The 19,201-nt window shown below is 26.6% G+C and overlaps 2 protein-coding genes across 2 annotated transcripts in view; both read left to right on the top strand.

Moving 5' to 3' along the window:
- LOC100213990 (lon protease homolog, mitochondrial) overlaps nucleotides 1-16,778 on the top strand; it is a 63,380-nt gene extending 46,602 nt beyond the window's left edge. Inside the window, exons 15-16 of the mRNA XM_065794070.1 lie at nucleotides 5,175-5,213; nucleotides 16,558-16,778. Coding sequence (XP_065650142.1) covers nucleotides 5,175-5,213; nucleotides 16,558-16,707 — 189 coding nt within the window. The 3' untranslated portion in view covers nucleotides 16,708-16,778. The remainder of the gene's footprint in view (nucleotides 1-5,174; nucleotides 5,214-16,557) is intronic.
- Nucleotides 16,779-16,921: 143 nt separating this feature from the next.
- Nucleotides 16,922-18,999, top strand: LOC100211677 (transmembrane protein 242). Its single transcript, XM_065794077.1, has 2 exons — nucleotides 16,922-17,257; nucleotides 18,699-18,999. Exons 1-2 carry the CDS (start codon nucleotides 16,982-16,984, stop codon nucleotides 18,831-18,833), a joined length of 411 nt encoding a protein of 136 aa, XP_065650149.1. The 5' UTR covers nucleotides 16,922-16,981; the 3' UTR covers nucleotides 18,834-18,999.
- Nucleotides 19,000-19,201: the final 202 nt, after the last annotated feature.

A 19,201-nucleotide genomic window follows, 5' to 3' on the forward strand; every position in this document is an offset into this window, starting at 1 on the left:
CTCCAACCATTATCACATCATCGTAATGTTGCTTCTCTTTCTCTTTCTACAAATACTATTATGGGCACTGCTCTAAAGAGCTAGTGTCTCTTGTGCCATCTACTATAATTCATTCTCGTGTTACTCGTCATTCAATTAAGTCTCATCCTTTTTCTGTGACTGTTCCTAAGTGCTTCAAAAATGCTTATTCGACTAGTTTTTATCCACGAACATCAGCTATTTGGAATTCGCTTCCTTCATCTTGCTTTCCTGATTTGTATAATTTGCAATCCTTTAAGTCGTCCGTCAATCGTTATCTTGCTCTACAATCTTCGTCTTTTCTCTTTCAGTAACTTTCAACTTTAATTAGTGGCTGCTTGCAGCGTTTGTTGGAAACAAAGATGTTAAAGAAAAAAATCTATACTGGCGTTTTAATATTAACAAAACTCTAATTAAAATTAAGTAGCTAATGACTTGAACTGAAGTATCATTGACAGTTGTATTAATTTTAATTTATAATATTTAATTATATAAAATTTTAAATAGTAAATAAAAAAGTGAAAATTATTAAAAAAATGATTTTAATCTTATAAGCGACATCTTTAAACAGCGATGGTCTCTTTAATAAACTTTATATAAGAATTTTTAAAGTTAATTAACTCGAAAAGTAGAAAGATTTTGTTGAGAAGAATAAAAAAGACAAACTTTTTTGAAAGTCATTTGAATTAAATAACTCAATTTTTACTTATGTTTTTATATTTTTGAAACGCATTTAAATAAAGTACCAAATTACTGCTTATGATTTTTTATGCAATCACTGCTAATGATTTTTTATGCAAATAATAATGAATAATTTATATTTTTTTTATATTTATGTAGTTAATTTAAAATTATTTATATGTAATTTTTATATCAAATGACTTTGAATATAAAAATAAATTTTATCAACTTTTGAAATAAACGATTTAACTATTTTTTCTTTTGCTTACATTACTACTTGTCAAGTATCTTTTTTTTAACTTTAAAATGTGCGCATTTATCTAACAATTGTTAGAAGTAAGTTGTTACTTAATTTAAAAATGGTTTTGAATAATATTATATCATAAAAACATTAGTAAAGATAAACTATTCAATGTTATTTATTCGTAATTTAGATAATTTATTGTTATAGTTTATTATTCATTTTAGTTTTATTTTTTTTATTTTAGTTATTTTTATTTTATCTTTTGTTATTTTTTTACAAACATTTATTTGCTTCTTTTATGATAAGTTTTCTTTTAAGTGTCTTCATTGTTAAGATAATTTTTTCAGCGCGTTTTTAAAATGTATACAAACTTTTAATGCATATTAACAGCGGCAGTCAAGTTTTCAAAATCCAATAGTAATTGCGCGGTCATATTATGACGTGAAATCGCACGCCTTCCTGGCCAAGCCTGTGTGTGTATGTGTGTGTGTATATATATATATATTTATATATTTATATTTAGTACTAAATTGAAAAAAATACAACTTTTGTTGGTACTCAGAGTTTGATGCCTGGCGGCAATCATCACCCATATATTTTTAAATCAAGAAATTAAAAAACCGTTAAAATTACAAATTAAGCAATGCAATGGGATCTGACGTCAAAAAATCGATTACATGAGGTCTACCTTTACCCTGCGTTGAATTGACAAAGAAGGAATTTATTTCTATGCCGACATTTCGATATAATTTCAGTTTTCTTATTAAACTGTTGTTATTTTTTGAAATAATTTCAGTTTTCATTAAGACATAGTTTGCACAATTTTGTTGTCAGGTTATGCGCTTCATATCTTCTAACTATTTTCCAACTAACCACAGGATTTTTTTAATTATCTTTTAAGTTTCAAACCTCCTTTGACAGCTCTGTATTGTTTTTATATTTGGGGATATTAAATGATTCAAAATGGTTGGTGTATCTCAGTTTAAAAAGTGTTTCACTAATACCAATGCATGCTTTTTTTTTATTGAAAGGTTATCCAAAGTGATGGTTGCTTGGTATACAATGTTTTTGGTCAAGTAGTTATTGAGTTAATGACAACTGTTTTTCTCAAGGCAGTTGCAGTTATTTTTGTTAATGGTTGGATTTTTGTTTAGGATGTGTTTGTTGTGTAAATTTATTACTGATTTCATGTTCAGCATGCAACTGTAGCTGATTTTTACAGTGTTCTTTTTGAAAATTTTATGTAGTTTGTTGTTAATTCGAAAATGTTTTTAAAATACAAAATTCATATTTTTGCTGTAAAAAATAGTTAGATCTCCGATCTCTGAAAACAATGCAATAACAATTTCTTTTATTTTTAATAATATTAAAAGTAAAATAATTAGAAAATTCTTTTTTTATACAAAAATAAATTTAAATTATTTACGGAACTTTATTATTATTAAAAGTTATTATTATTAAAATTATTTTGAGAACTGACAAAAATGTATGTATATTTATTTGTGAATTTAAAAAATTTATAATAGATATTAATATATAAATGAATAAAAAGTATTGCAGTATTATCATCATTCCTATATAAATAATCCTCTCACAAAATCCTCTTGTCTTCTTAGATCACTCACTACTGATCTCTCATGGAAATCATATTTAATCTATCATAAAGTTATCTGGTTCTTCTTATGAATCTCTTTCTCTTCAAGGCAAGGTTCAAAAATGTATTGTAGAGGTAGTTACACTTGCGTCATCTGCTAAGACTCACACAACTAACATAAGCTTAAGCTACTAAATATTAATTGTTTATCTGACTAAAGTCAAACATTTTTGTTAGGCGTGTATTTGTTGAACAACAAATAGTTTTCCAGTTTAGCTTACAGTTCGCAAATAATAATGTTGACAGTGCAAAGAGATTTTTCTCAGACTTGACTGTATCACATATAATCAAGAAAAAATTTAATTAACTGAATTTTGAAAAGAGGAAACCTTATAATGAATTCAAAATAAATTTTAAACTTGATCATTCCTTTCAATAAGTTCTCCATGTCAATATTGTTTGCTGCAGGAGTGTGGAGTTGGAAAAAAAAAGTAATGACTCTGACTCCATTCGTTGAAATTTTCAGAAGACAACTCCAACTCCAAAGCAAAATTTTTAAAAAATTCTTTGAATTCTTTTTAAAAAAATACGTAACAATTAAAAAAATTTTTTTTTTGCTAAATTTATAAAAAGTTCTTAGCTAAATTTATAAAAAGTTCTTTGAAGGTTTAATATGAATATAAGGTTAATTGAATATTTTGTACATGCACATGCAATACCGAGAAGTTTTACTATTGGAGTCGGAGTCGCGATTTTGTTTAGCGACTCCGACTTTGCTAAAAATGTTGTGGCTCCGACTCCACAGCCCTGGTTTGCTGTATCAGTATCACCCAAAAAATTGTTGTCAATAGACTTTGAAAAACAAATTGAAATAAACTAACAATTACCAAGCAAAAAATTCAAACGAAAAATTTCTCTCTAAACAAAAAATTTAAAAGTTGAATGATGAATGCTACTAAATTTACTACGATATTTTTCAACTTTCTACAGCAAAGACTGTTCAAAATTTATTCCATGCATCTCTTTTATACAAACAGAATAAGAAGCTCTAGTTACTCAACCATAATTGCAAATTTGATTGAAAGAAAAATAACATTAGTTAATGAGTACAAAAACTTTAAATCTTGCAATGAAAAATACTTGAGCTGTAATTAATTATTTTTTTTCAACTAGAAAAAAAAATTAATTCTTTTCCTATGTTGTTAGCAAAAGGTACTGTCAGTAATTATATCAACACTTTGTTTTCTTTGTCAGGTCAACTCTGTAGTGTTGGAGCAAATGTAACTATATTGTTTAAAAATAGCTTCAAAATTAACCTAAAAACTGCAGACTGATTTCTACTTCTGCACTGTGTAAAATGGAAAAAATAGTTAAAGTAAGCTTATGCATTACTTAAAGTAGGCTTATGCATTACTTTATGTAAGCTTATGCATTACTTAAAGTAAGCTTATGCATTACTTAATATCTGACAATCTTCTTTCCTATCTTCTTTCAAATCACATCAATCAATTTTCTCTCCAAATTAATGTTAACATTTGGAGAGAAAATTGCAACTTTAAAAAAAATGTAAACTTATATCTTTAATCAAGCTAAATTTACCTTTCACATCTTTGTCATTGACAAAATTTATTCAAATAGTGGAGTCAAAGTTGGATTATTAAATCAAAAACTAAAACCAACATTGGAAAAATTAACCTAAAAACTGCAGACTGATTTCTACTTCTGCACTGTGTAAAATGGAAAAAATAGTTAAAGTAAGCTTATGCATTACTTAAAGTAGGCTTATGCATTACTTTATGTAAGCTTATGCATTACTTAAAGTAGGCTTATGCATTACGTTTAACTTTTTGATGAGCTATAGTAAAAGCCACTGCTAAGGTGAACAAAATGTTAAAAACTTTAAAGCAAATTTTACTAGCAGAGAAGAAAAAATCTGAAAAAAACATCTATACAATTTATGTACATCTTAATCTACCACACCTGCTTTTAATCTATCACACCTTGCGCTCTCATCTTAAAAATGGCACTTGTATGGTCAGTTTCTAAAAAGGTTTTCATTGTGCTTCTAGTAATGTTATAGAACTTGTTTTTTTAAATTAACTTGTGCAACATTTCGTATGTATGACATACGAAATGTTGTACAAGTTAATTACGATGAATACCGGTAGTTGTACGTTTCTTATCATAGTACAATAATAAGAGTATTAGTCTTTAGACTACAAGACAAGATGATAAATCTTTGATGTGTTACACAAAAAACCATGGAGATCTAATCCAAAAGTTCGAATTTAAATAAGAGTTAATCAACTTGAAATATTAATCCAATCATTCCATATATCTCCAGTCATTCCAAATCTTTTTATTGTAAATTTAATTGTAACAGCCTCCTTCAATTTAACTTTTTTAACAATCAGGTTATGAATATTTAGCCAGGTACAAATCATTTTCTTTACTAGCAACAAAAATTACTTTACAAAAACTTGACAGGCAACTATACTACATATATGGTAACATAGCAACTAATAGTTACCATAGAACATCATTTTTTGTGGTTGTTTTGCTGCAAATATACAAGCTTGTTTGTTAGTTATGCTGATTTAAAAAAGTTCTTAATTAATAATATATTTGCCATTTTAGGTTTTGCCAGTCGGTGGAATAAAAGAAAAATTAATAGCTGTAAGTTTAAATGCTTTTTTGTATTAATAATTTTTTTTTACATCAGATGTTTTATACACATGAGTTAAAAGTGTTTGTGCTTTTATATACAAAATGTTCATCAGTTAATTTTACATCAATAAAAAAGAATACATTTACACATACTGTTGGTTGCAGTAAATACACACAAGAGCTAAAAAATGCTCATTTAAAATGTACTTTTTAGACCAAGCGTGTAAAAATGGTATTATATTAGCTATATAAATTATCAATAAAAATTTAATATGATGCTAAAATGACTTGCTAGATAAAACATAACAGTTTAAGGATATCAAAAAATAATAAGGAAAAATTGCAAACATATAGGGATGTTGATACATCTTGTTTTTGTGAATGTTTTTTATGTTTCAGATTTCTTTTGCAAAAATGTTTCAAAAAACTTTATTTACTTTACTTTAAGAAAACTGAAAATTTAAGTAATTTATATTTCTTCATTCACTTTTTAATTTATTGTTTTTTTTTCTCTTTACACAAAAAGCAAAAAGCACAATATACATGCAAAATTGTTTAAAATCTTTTGTTGCATCTATAGTACTTTTGCAATATATTATTATTATTTTTTATTTTGTGTTTACAAAAAAGTCAATGTTGTTACTTTTCTTTCATTAAATATTTTGCTTATTAGTTATGCTATGTATTTACTTTAGCCCTCAACTGAGTTGAACTGCCAAGTTTTACAACAAAAAACATAGAAGTTTGTTTGAAACATTATAAATGAAAAACATAGAAGTTTGTTTGAAACATTATGAAGGCCTTGCATTGTAGTGTAAACAATACTCAAATGTTTTTGATATTTGAATAAAATAGTAGGTTATTGTATAAATAGTAGCTTATACTTTAAGTTATACTAACATGCATTGAAATATAATAGAATTCGTTTTGTTTCCATATTACAATGGCTACTGTTGTTGCAAACAAAAAAAATCAATCGGAAAAAAAAAAAGTATTAATACGAAAGAATTGTTGAATTCTCTAGTTGCTATATATGCATTTTAAAATAAAATAAAAATTAAAAAATTTCAAGTCTTGAAACTCAATGAGAATTAAAGAAGAAAAAGTTTGCAAACAAATATTCTTATTTTTAATTTTATTTTTAATATTTTTAAAATCTTATTATAAATAACAAAAGGCGGAAGAAAGCCAAAAGAAAAAAAGGAAAAAAAAAGAAGCTCGAGAACTTGCTGAAAATTAATATCAAAAGATTACAAACATCTGATTAAAGATTGGCTTGATTGTTGGAAGAAACAGTTTTTTTTTAATGATGGTTTTTGTAGAATATGGTTAAAGCAAATATGCGGTAGTGGTAGAATTTTAAGTAGAAATTTAATGGGGTAGTGGTAGAGCGCTTGCTTCATTAATGAGAGGTTCTGAGTTCGATTCCCACCACGTTCCTGGTAGTACAGCAGTGAACTTGTTTCTCAGCGCAGCCGCTCTGTTCTTCAAAGTTTGTGTTTCGGAGTTCTAGAGTTGAGAGAGGGTTATAACCACAATTAAGTAGCCTCCTCGTCTGTAAACACTTTTTAAAATTTTATTCAATTGTTATCTAATTTAATTTCTAATACTGACTAATTTCTAATGCTGATCTAATGCAAACAATATAATGTATTTAAATTTTTTATTTATAATGCATTGTTTATTTTATATATATATTATTGTACATTTTATATATATTATATATATATATATATATATATAAAATTTAGTAAAAAACACTATCTAACTTTTAAATGTGACATCAAGAAAATTCACTATTTTTAAATTTATGTTTATTTCAATTTGGAAGTCAATGTTTTTAAAAACTTTAATATCTTTTCTAATTTTATCGAGTTGTGGCCCTGATTTTTTATGCATTATTATTAAACCGTCATCGCGATAAAGACCTAATTGATTAATTTGGATTATTTTAGCTAGGGTATTTAAAATATATAAACCTACAAATTCGCAAATTTCTGCTCCGTGGTAACTTCCTATTGTTACATCAAAGCATTTGTGCGTGGTTTTTTTCTTCCACGTTTCCTTATCAAAATAGAGTAAAGTTTTTCTGCAGTGCTTAATTATACGGATAATATCCTCAGTAAATTCTAAATGGGATTTTCCAAATTCTATTGTTTTATCTAAAATTTCTGCTGTAATTGAGGGGTAAAAATCAATAATATCAAATTGTATAAATGTGCATTCATTTTTATTGTTAATTTTAGAAAACCAATCTATAACATCAGTGGTATTTTTCCACTGATGTAAACCTAATTTTTTCCGAATAGAGTTATTAATTTTGTCTAGCTTTATTGTACTAACGTGCCCTAGTTCACTTTTTGAGGGTACTATTAGCCTACAAGGGAGTTTATTTTGAAAATTTGGTTTGTGATCTTTTAGTGAAACAAACGCTTGTGCTGGTGCAACTGATTCAATTCTTGTATCTAAATTAATATTTTTGGCGATGTTTTTAGCTTCTAAATTAATCTAAATTTGCCCCTCAAATCTAAACTCAAATCTAAATTTACCCCTCAATTATCACCACACCAGCAATAAGCTATGCTTTTGCTTCATTTCTACAAATCATCTTTAACCCAATAAGCAGCATTAGTAAGGAATTTTCTAATTAAATGCCCCACCGTGGTGCTCTGTCTTAAGACTGTAAGGGCTTCTGGGAGCTCCTTAATAACAAGAAAAAATGTAACCATAGTTACAGTATTTAACTAGTTTAACTAGTCATTATCTATAGGGTTTCAAAATTATTTAATTCAAATTGCAAAAAAGCTTGCTACAGATAAATGGTACTCTGCTGAAAATTTAAAATTATTTAAAGATTTAAAATCAAGTATGAATATTTCAAGTATTTCAAGAAGAAGTCATTACAGCTTAGTCTCTAATAAAAATGTAACTAATTCATTTAATAGAAATGCTGAAATTTTTTCTTAGTGGGTACCTCTTATCTTACAATTAGTTTTAGTTCTAATATGTCTAAATTGTATCATGGGCAGTGTTTATCATATTTGCTTGCTGCTAAATGTGCATGATTTTTTAAGACTGTGTATACAAGTTCTTAGATTTTGTTTTGGAAAAGATTAGCTTTCAGAATTTAAAAAAGTCAAACCAAATAAATATATAAAGAACATCAATTAAAAAACACCCTCAATTTCAGAACAAGGATAAATAGGAAGTGGGATTGTTTTTTAAAGTATAAGAAACATTTGTTACGCAGTGGCACCAGTTGTGTGTGTGTGTTTATATATATATATATATATATATATATATATATATATATATATATATATATAATATATGTATGTATGGGCAATTCCACGGCGGAAAATGAAAGAGTAGTCAAATTCTATTCTTTTTTTCTTAAACTTTTAGCAAATGAATATTGTTGTAGACACATGAAAGTTTATTTAAAATATACCTTAAGTACTAAAATTAATTTATGAAAGTCATTTTTATGCTTCCGAAAGCTGCGGTTTTTCTCATTGTAGCATGATAAAAGTATCATTGTAAAATTTTATTTTAACTATGAATTTATTTGCATAATTGGAATTAATTTAATGTGAAAATGAAGCTAACATGTTCAAATTGTTGTTGGTCAGATTTTATACTTAATAAAATATATATATTTTAAGAAAATAACGAAAGAACTTTTGCAATTTTCATGTAACATAAGTTAACAAAAACGTGATAAAGTTTTGTTTTTTCTAAAATTTGGTTAAAAAATTCAAGTTTTTTAATAATATATGCGAAAGGATATTAAATGTTACATTTTTGCATTTAAAGTTTTGAATAACAATGCTTAGTTAAAGCACATTTTTATTTTAAACTGGTTAATGTAAGTTAAAACTGCATGCATTTACTAAAGTTCTGGTGCTTTTTCGTTAGCAAAATAAATTACTTCATTAAGTAATTTTTATTTTGTCGCGTTGGTTTGACAAGTTTTTAACATTTTATATTAAGAGAATTTAGAAGAAAAATCTTTTTTTTTTTAATATTTATTAAAGTTATTTATATTATGTTTCTTTTATTTGTTTATGTATTCTTATTTTGGTTGACATATAAATATACATATGTCATATGTATATTTATATGTCGTATGACATATAAATATGCGGTAGTGGTGTAGTGGTAAAGCGCTCGCTTCATAAGCAAGAGGTTCCGAGTTCGATCCCCACCACGTCCCTGGTAGTACCGCGCTCAACTTGTTTCTCCGCGCAGCGGCCTTGTTCCTCAAGGTTCGTGTTTCGGAGTTATAGAGTTGAGAGAGGGTTATAACCACTATTAAGTAGCCTCCTCATCTGTAGTGGCCTTCTCGGCCTTGAGGAGGTGAATAAAAAAATAAATAAATAAATAAAAATAAGAATTATATAATTTTTTTTATTTAGACATTAAAAAGAAAAGAATAATTTGCTATTCTCCTAATATAAAAAAAAATCAGTTAAAACCTTTTTTATTTTTGATTTAGTAAAACAAATCGTTTGTAAATCCAATTACTGGGGTCACCCATAAAGCATGTCATCCTATATTTGTCAATTCTTATCCCCTTCCCTCCTGTCACAAATGATCACATATATCCTCTCCTAATGAAAATAAGGCAATACGCATAAATGTAAGAAGTGTAAATAAAAACTTCAACGAACCATAAGTTTTCTTATTTAAATGACTCAAAAAAGTATTAATAAAGTTGTAATACTAAAATAATTTTTTAAAGTTGCTCTTGGTCTTGCAGAAATAACTATTTTTTGATTTGATAATTATCATAAATGTTATAAAAAATCACTCAGGAAGAGTGTCACCAGTTTTTTAAAATTTCCTATTTTTTTTAACTATTTTTAATAAACAAGTTTAATACTTTTGCAATTCTTTTGTTACCTTACTCTAAATTTTACATATAAAAATTCACAATAAAAACCGCTCTGTAACGTAAGTGATGTAATGTAAGTTAAATACATAGTATCAAAAAAACAAGTTTATTTTCCTCAGCCGGTCTCCTCTTATAAACTTTTATATATTTTTTAATTTGGTATAGAATTCTTAACATTTTGTGAAAGTTTCTAATACAAACTGTTTTACTTGTTCGCAGAAATCTGATCTAAAAGTTGAGGCAATTTTTTTACCTTGTTTTTCGTGTAACGTAAGTTGCATTTCAGCAATAAATTCATCCTCTTTTGGCCAGACTCAAAACTTTTTAGTTTATTTTATTCTTTAGTCTAATAGCTTTCATACAAAGTAGCTAAAAGTTTAATTTACAGTTTAAATAGGCGAATATTTTATAAGGTTGTTGCACATGTAACATAAGTTAAAAGTGAAATTGCCCATATGGATATGTATATACATATATCAAATATACATATATATGTATATATGTATATATGTATATATATATATTATATATATATATATATATATATATATATATATATATATATATATATATATAAACACATATATAAGCAGAATGCCCCCTGAATGGTAAGTGCAAATCCACAAATATTATATATAAATGCATCATCGCAGCAAAAAACCAACCCAGCAAAGTTTATATAGGATTAACAGAAGGTGAGTGGAAAACCAGATTTAACAACCACAAATCATCATTCAACAATATTAAATACAAAAATTCTACCGCCCTATCAAACTATGTCTGGGATTTAAAAAACAATTTTAATGAAACCCCTATGCTAACATGGTCTATTCTCAAATCAGTACCCCCCTACTCAAATATTTCCAAAAGATGCCCACTATGTCTGTATGAGAAATTTACTATTATAATAGTAAATTTCTCATACAGACATAGAGGGCATCTTTTGGAAATATTTGAGTAGGGGGGTACTGATTTGAGAATAGACCATGTTACCATGTTATAAATGGAGCAGATTAGTATAGTTATTTTTATTTATAGTTGTTAGTCAGGTTTGTAGCGAGCTTTGTAATTTTTTAATAAGAATTTATTTTGGTGGCGGCACTATGGATATGATATAAATATCATATCTAAAACCTGAAGAACTGTTAAATAAGAGAACCGAAATTATATCAAAGTGCCGCCACCAAAATAAATTCTTATTAAAAAATTACAAAGCTCGCTACAAACAGGTTTTGGATATGATATAAATATCATATCCAAAACCTGAAGAACTGTTAAATAAGAGAACCGAAATTATATCAAAGTGCCGCCACGAAAATAAATTCTTATTAAAAAATTACAAAACTCGCTACAAACCTGACTAACAACTATAAATAAAAATAACTATACTAATCTGCTCCATATATCTCTAGGCTAACTAATAAATTACTCACATACACAGCTTTTGTAATATATTTCATAATTTTAAGTATATTTTTATACCAATTTTAATTCTTATTTTTATTTTATTATTTTTTAATACACAAATAATACACATTAACACATAAAGAATATTTTAAACAACATTAAACATATAACTATTTCACAATTATTAGCCAACTAAAGACAAATTAATAATATTATTAACCTAACTACTAATCAATTTCCGTCCCGTAACGATCTAAAATACAAATATAAACCGTAACGTCCACTAAACAAATCGTAGCAAAATTAAACTTTTACTACTTGCCTGATGATTGTGATAACACATGAAACTCGGAGTTGCAATATTAAATTATACTATAAACATTAGCATTTAGCTAATTCCTGGTACTGCGGGTAACAGTAACATATATATTATATACATATATATATATATATATATATATATATATATATATATATATATATATATATATATATATATATATATATATATATATATATATATATATATATATATATATACACATATATATATATATATATATATATATATATATATATATATATATATATATATATATATATATATATATATACTATATATATATATATATATATATATATATATATATATATATATATATATATATATATTAATTATCGCAAAACAAGTTAAATACTATTTAACTTGTTTTTTATTGATACTCTTAGAGAATGTTTGTTTTCTTTCGATTTTTTTTTATATTCAATAATTAGATTTAATATTAAATTTGATATAAACAAATTTCTTTCTTTTCTCTGCATTTGTATAAATGAATTAAAATATGTTAATTTTTTTTAAATGATTATTTATTAAGTTTCTAATTGCGGCTTTGCAACTAAAAATGATTTTTTATTTAAAAAAAACTTGCGAGTAACAAATAAAAAAAATTATGGTAATTTATTTTATTTATTTATTAAAAGTTTATTATTATATTAGCGATTTTGTCGTGAAAGCAAAGATTATTTCTCCAATTACCATTTATTAAAATTATATTGCTGTATATATCATTTATTAAAAAATAATTGTTGCGCTTCAACTTGCATTATAAAAAAAAATTTGACTTACATTTTGAGCAAATTTTTAATGCAGCATCAGAACAAAAGTTTATTTAATATTTTATTTTGAGTTTTAAAAAAAAATGTTTAGGAAGGAAGACCAAAAAAATTAAATAATTATAAAATAAAGCAATAAAAATGAGCTCATATTTACTAATATTTTAAATTAATTTTTAAGTTAAACCCAAGCATTAACTTTAGTTTTGATAAACTTAAATGTATTTTTTTAATCAGAATTAAATTATATATTTTTTAAATCAAAATTTCTTATATAGACATAGTGGGCACCTTTTGGAAAAATTTGAGTAGGGGTACAGACTTCAGAAAAGACCATGTTAATATAGGGATTTCATTAAAATTGATTTTAATGGATATTTTTTTATCAGAATAAGATAATATATTTTTTTATTAAATTAGTTTAAAATTATATATATATATATATATATATATATATATATATATATATATATATATATATATATATATATATATATATATATATATATATATATATATATATATATATATGTATATATATAAACTATGTCTGGGATTTGAAAATCAATTTTAATGAAATCCCTATATTAACATGGTCTTTTCTGAAGTCTGTACCCCTTACTCAAATATTTCTAAAAAGTGCCCATTATGTCTATATGAGAAATTTGCTATTATATCGTATCCAAAACCTGAAGAACTGCTAAATAAAAGAACCAAAATAATATCAAAATGCTGCCACGAAAATAAGTTCTTATTAAAAAAATTACAAAGCTTGCTATAAATCCAACTAACAATATTTATATTACTCCATATATCTCTAGGCTAACTAATAAATTACTCACATACACGTTTTATAACGTTATTTATATTTTTATATCACGTTTCATAATGTTATTTATATTTTTATATCAATTTTTAATTTTATATTTTTTAATATATAAATAATGCACATTAAATGAATATTTTAAACAAGCATTAAAACATATAACCATTTCACAGCTATTAGCTAACTAAAAACAAAATAATAATAACATTAACATAACTACTAAATATTTCCCATCTTGTAACTATCAAAAAATACAAATATAAACTGTAACGTCTACTAAACAAATCGTATCAAAATAAAATTTTTCCTTTTTTAAAAAAAAATTCTGATAAACTCCCAAAAAAGCTGTAAGCAACCACTATTAAGTTGCGAGCAAGGAAACGGTTGACAGAAGACTTAAAGAAATGAAGGTTGTATGAGTTAGGCATCATGAAGATGATGAATAAGACTTTGTTGAATGACAAGTCAAGCGAGATTGAGTTTTAGTTAATGGAACTAGAGATAATAGCTCCTTTGAGAAGCAACCATGATAGTATTTGTAGGAAAGAAAAAGAGATGCAACTTTATGACGAAGGGAAAGAGACTCAAGCTTAGCAGATAGAGCAGGTCCAATTACCTGACTCTAGGAGGTTACATATGAGGCGCATTTTTCAGCTAAGTAGGAAAAGAAATCAGCCCAAGGACTGTCATGAAGAAAATCATGAAAAGAATCCCAGTCAGCTAAACTAGTAAGTAGTAAGTTGATACGGTGAGTCCGAAAAGGAACTACGAAATGAAAGGTTTAAAGAGATCATTGCATGATCAGAACCACCTTAAGGAGAAAAAGGAGAAACTGGTCACAAGCTAGGATCAGAGACCAGACATAATTCAAGGAGTGAAGGTAAATGATTAAGGTTATCAGGAAAACAAGTCACAAAGTTAACTATCTGAGTAAGAGATTGAGAAATGCAGAAGTTAAAGGCTTTAGTGCCAGTAGGGTCATTGACATCAGAGCCAAGCCATTCAGTGTGATTAGCATTAAAGTCACTAATAATAACAATATTAGCAGAGGGGTAAAGAGTGAGGGCAATGTCAATTTAATCAGAAATTACATTTAAAAGAGTGCAGTCTTGAAAAGAAGAAGAATGGTAAAGAACAAAGAGAAAGGTGATAGAGTGAAGAGGTGCTAAGCGGAAGCACATAAAAGAATGGTCAAAGGATTCGAACCTGAGTTCATGACAAATAGGTGAATTGATGCATATGTATACCCCCAAGCCATGTGACTATAGGAAACCCATCAACACATAGATAAAAAAAATGAATAACAGTCTCACTATAAGCAAGCAAGTCTTGTGAATTTTGCAAGAGGTAAGAATATCAATAATATATAGTAACAGCAATAAAAAATATATTATGCAAAGTATATATTCTATCAGTTGATGGAAGGTCTGCAAAGCAACTTTCCATCAACTGATGGAAGGTTGCTTTGCAGACCACGAATATTAGTAAAAGATATATCAAAACAGTTAGGTTATGGGATGGTTTTTTATGTTTAATATTTTAGCATGTTTTAAGTTTATAGAGAACTTGGCTCATTCATAGATAGAGCATGGCCTCCTTAGCAATAGGCTATGCAATTTTCTCAGTCCTATTAATGAACCCTTAGTCTTAACATAGGACTCTTTATGTGGCCTCAACAATGCGCACCAAAAGCATTAACAGGACCACCATCCATGCGCAACATGGCACTGTTGTAGCTGTTGATGGAGTCAGCCTCTCTGAGAGCTACAATGCAGCAGGGCATGGGGCAGGTAGTACTGGGTTACATAATACCAGTTGCAGGGTGATCATGAAGATTCTGAACCTAATCTGGAGTAATTAAAAGGAGCTAATTCCTTCAAACAGTACTTTAAAACATTAGGCATGATGTTTTGGAAATGCATTTAAAAAAATGTTACATTTAACATAATACTAGAGATTAAGGTGAGCTTAGGTTTTATTGTTGGAGTGTCTAGTTAGTTGATGAGCTCACACTGAATCGAAACAGGTTTTAACATTTGAACAGAAAATTTAAACATTAAAATAGAACATATATATACATAAAGTAACTTACGAGTGAGTAAACACAGCGCCAGAGGTTCAGACAGAACACAAGCATACATATATAAAGTAACTTATGGGTGAACTAAAATTGTGCCAGAGGTTCAGACAGAACACAAACATACATATAAACATAAACAGACAGAACACAAGCATACAGATAGCAACTTATGGGTGAGTAAACACCGTATCAGAGGTTTAAACAGAACACAAACATACATATAAAGTAGATTACAAGTGAGCTGAAACAGTAACTAAGGCACCTTCAACTATATAAAAGACATGTGCAAAATAAATGTATATATTACTATAGGCACAACCAATTTTAAATAGTACTGATGGCAAGATCCAAACTCTTTCCAGCCTTTGCTTAGAAAGCAAACAAGAATACGAGTCAGAACATGGAATATTTTACACTGGGTTACCTGTTACCAGTAGCAGTGTGGTTATGAAGACCATACACTTGACCTGATAAGAATTACTGGAAGACCATACACCTGATAAGAACTTGCCTGAACATTGTGGTAACACATGAAACTCAGAGTTGCAATATTACATTATATTATAAATTCCTGGTACTGCAGGTAACAGTAACATATATGCTAAATACCTTTAGTTTATCTATTATTCAAAGTTTTGTAGTTTTGCAAATAAAAATCTTCTAAATTAGGTGCAAAATCTTATCTAAAATCCTCTAATATCAACTTTTTCTTATGAAAATTTTATGTAGCTACCCTGTTAGCATTGGATATATCATAAACCCATTGTAAGGTATAATTTCTATCTTTTAAGGTTGAAAATTATATTTTTAAGGTAAAAAGTTGTATGACAAATAATTATTTTTATATAATTTTCTACCTTAAAATGTTCAATATATATATTCAATAGTTATTGTATATATATATATATATATATATATATATATATATATATATATATATATATATATATATATATATATATATATATATATATATATATATATATAAAACTAGAGTTCTAACTTTACAATTATCAAAATATTATTTTAGGCTCGTCGATCAGAAATCGAAACTGTTCTTCTTCCAGAAGCGAATCGAAAAGATTATGATGATTTAAAAGATTTTATAAAAGAAAATATTAATGTGAAGTTTGTTTCTACTTATGAAGATGTTTTTAACGAAGCTTTTGATAAGAGTTAAAAAAATAATTTGTTTTGATTATTTATATATGTGTTGTATCCATTTTCTACTATGATATATGTCTTCCTTTATTTTGGCTTGAATGTTTTTGATTGGCTTAATTGTCACTATTGCTTAAACTTTGACTTGATTTCTAGGTTTAAAATATTGTTTAATGTTTAAAATAATAGATTTTTTTTTTAAATAGTTTTTTTAACATTAAATTAATGTTTCAAACTATTTCCAATTTATAAAAATATATAAACTAGCTTGTTGTAAAAAATAAAATAAAAAAATGAACGATACATCAAAAGACTTAAATGAAGCAAAAACAGATTTATCAAAGAATATTTTATCTGCTTCGTTTTTGTTATATGTGAGTGCAGCTGCGATGTTTGCTGGATTTGGTCTTACGCTTGCAAGAGCTCGCAAGTCTAGTCCGAAAAGTTTTGACTCAAATAATGATGGAACAAAGCTTGCATTTAAAGCACTTGGGTATGGATCATTAATTAGTGTTTCTGCTTCTGGACTTCTTGTTGTTTTTGTTGCAAAAGCTTTTGGTGTTAAAAATGTAAGTTTATTGCTTTGGCATAATAAGGTATAAATGTGTTCTTATGTAAATAATTAAACATATAACAATTAAATAATCAAAATTATATATTTTTTATTGCTGTTATTATTTGAGGTGGGGAGCCAAAGCCGTGGGAGTCTGAGGTTTTTGAAAGGTGCTAGAAGAGTGGAATGGAGCTTGAGCCGAAGCCAATAAAAAATTGCCAGCCCATTGGCTCCTTTCAGTTTTATGTATTTTTTATATTTGTTTTATTAAAACATTAAGGGAACGTCCATAAAGTACGTACGCTCGGAGAGGAGGAGGGGGTCTCTAAATGGCGCATATGATATAGGGGGGCAGTAGGTCAATTATAAAAGTATGGAGACACTAAATTAAAAAAAGTTGTAAAAAAATCATAAAATGTTGGGTTGGTAGGTTAAAAGCGTAGGTACTTAGAGGGAGGTAGAGGGTACTCAAAAAAGCGTTTGGTAAAATGCAGGGGGGAGGCAAAAATAAAGCGTACATACTTTATGAACGACCCCTAAGCATATAAGTCTTACATTGCAATATTTAATGTTATACAATAAAAGTTTTTATTGAACTTCTATATAAAAGCAATTTTCAGTATAAAATATAAAAAGTTTAATATAAAAAAAATTTAATGTTACCTATTAGAATTTTTATTAACCAAAATTTGCTTTTGGAATAATTTTTTATATAAAAATTTATTATGTAAATATAACAAATAAAAAGGTTATAATATAAAGACTTATTAACATAATTTTCATCTAACATTTCATTATTTTATTAGTTAATAAATAAATTGAAAAAACTGGTAATGGTATTTAGTAAATACTATTTACTATTTATGTTATATTCCCAAAATGAATTTTTTAATATATAAAATATTTATTTGAAATTATTAAAAGATATTTAAAGGAGCCGTAGCTGTAGGAAAGTATTTGGAAGTTAATATTTTGAGCCATAAATTCCAAAAAAGTTTGTGCTGGAGCCAGAACTGTAAGTTCAAATAAACTTGGAGTCAGAGCCAGAGAGAAACATTTTTTTCAATGCTCCTCACCCCTGACTATTATTATTATTATTATTATTTTTTATCACTATTACTATTATAAGAACAATAATTATAGATAGTACAACCCTTGGAATTAGGGTTAGCATTTAGCAATGTCAACCTAAGTGCCAACCTAAAAGTGTCTGAAGTCTCCGTTTTTTGCTGACCTCGTTTAAATTTTTAAACTGCTTTCGGTGGGCTTCAGGTTTTGGGTTGGTATTTATTATTAACTTTATTTTTTTTAATTCCAAGGCTGATAGTATTTCTAATTCCTGATAGTATATTAATATAAAATAGTATATTAAAGTATATAGTATATGATAGTATATAAATATAACATAAAATTTTTATATTATGTATTTCATTTTTAATTATTGTATTTCAAATAAGAGTCAAGAATTTGGCGCTAAAATGAAGACTATATTTCCTTCAAAAGATGGAAAGTTTGTTCACAAGTTTGATAACTGGCCAACAAAGTTTCCTGTAAAGACAGATGATGGTAAATGGAAGGAAGAATTTAAATGATAAGAATAAATTTGATTTTTGTAAAAGCAACTCTTCGAATTTAATCTACAATAACTTATTAGTCAGGAGAATAAAGTTTTTTTCTTATCAGACTGAATAATATAATTTTGAGAAAATTTTGATATTTTATTTATTTTTATTAATAAATGTAACTTAAGTTTAACAATGCTGTGTTGCTTCAAGCTTAAACTATGGTGTCATTTGTATTAAAAATGATGTCATTTTAGTATGCTTGATCTTTGAAAATTTTCAATTTATTATAAATATTTTTTATTTAGATATTTACTTAATTTTTCTTTAATCAAATTTAAACTTCATTTTTTCCTTCATTATTTTTTTCCTTTTTATTTTTAATTTTCTTTAATTTA

This window comes from Hydra vulgaris, chromosome 03, assembly GCF_038396675.1.
Source record: "Hydra vulgaris chromosome 03, alternate assembly HydraT2T_AEP".
Lineage (NCBI taxonomy): Eukaryota > Metazoa > Cnidaria > Hydrozoa > Anthoathecata > Hydridae > Hydra > Hydra vulgaris.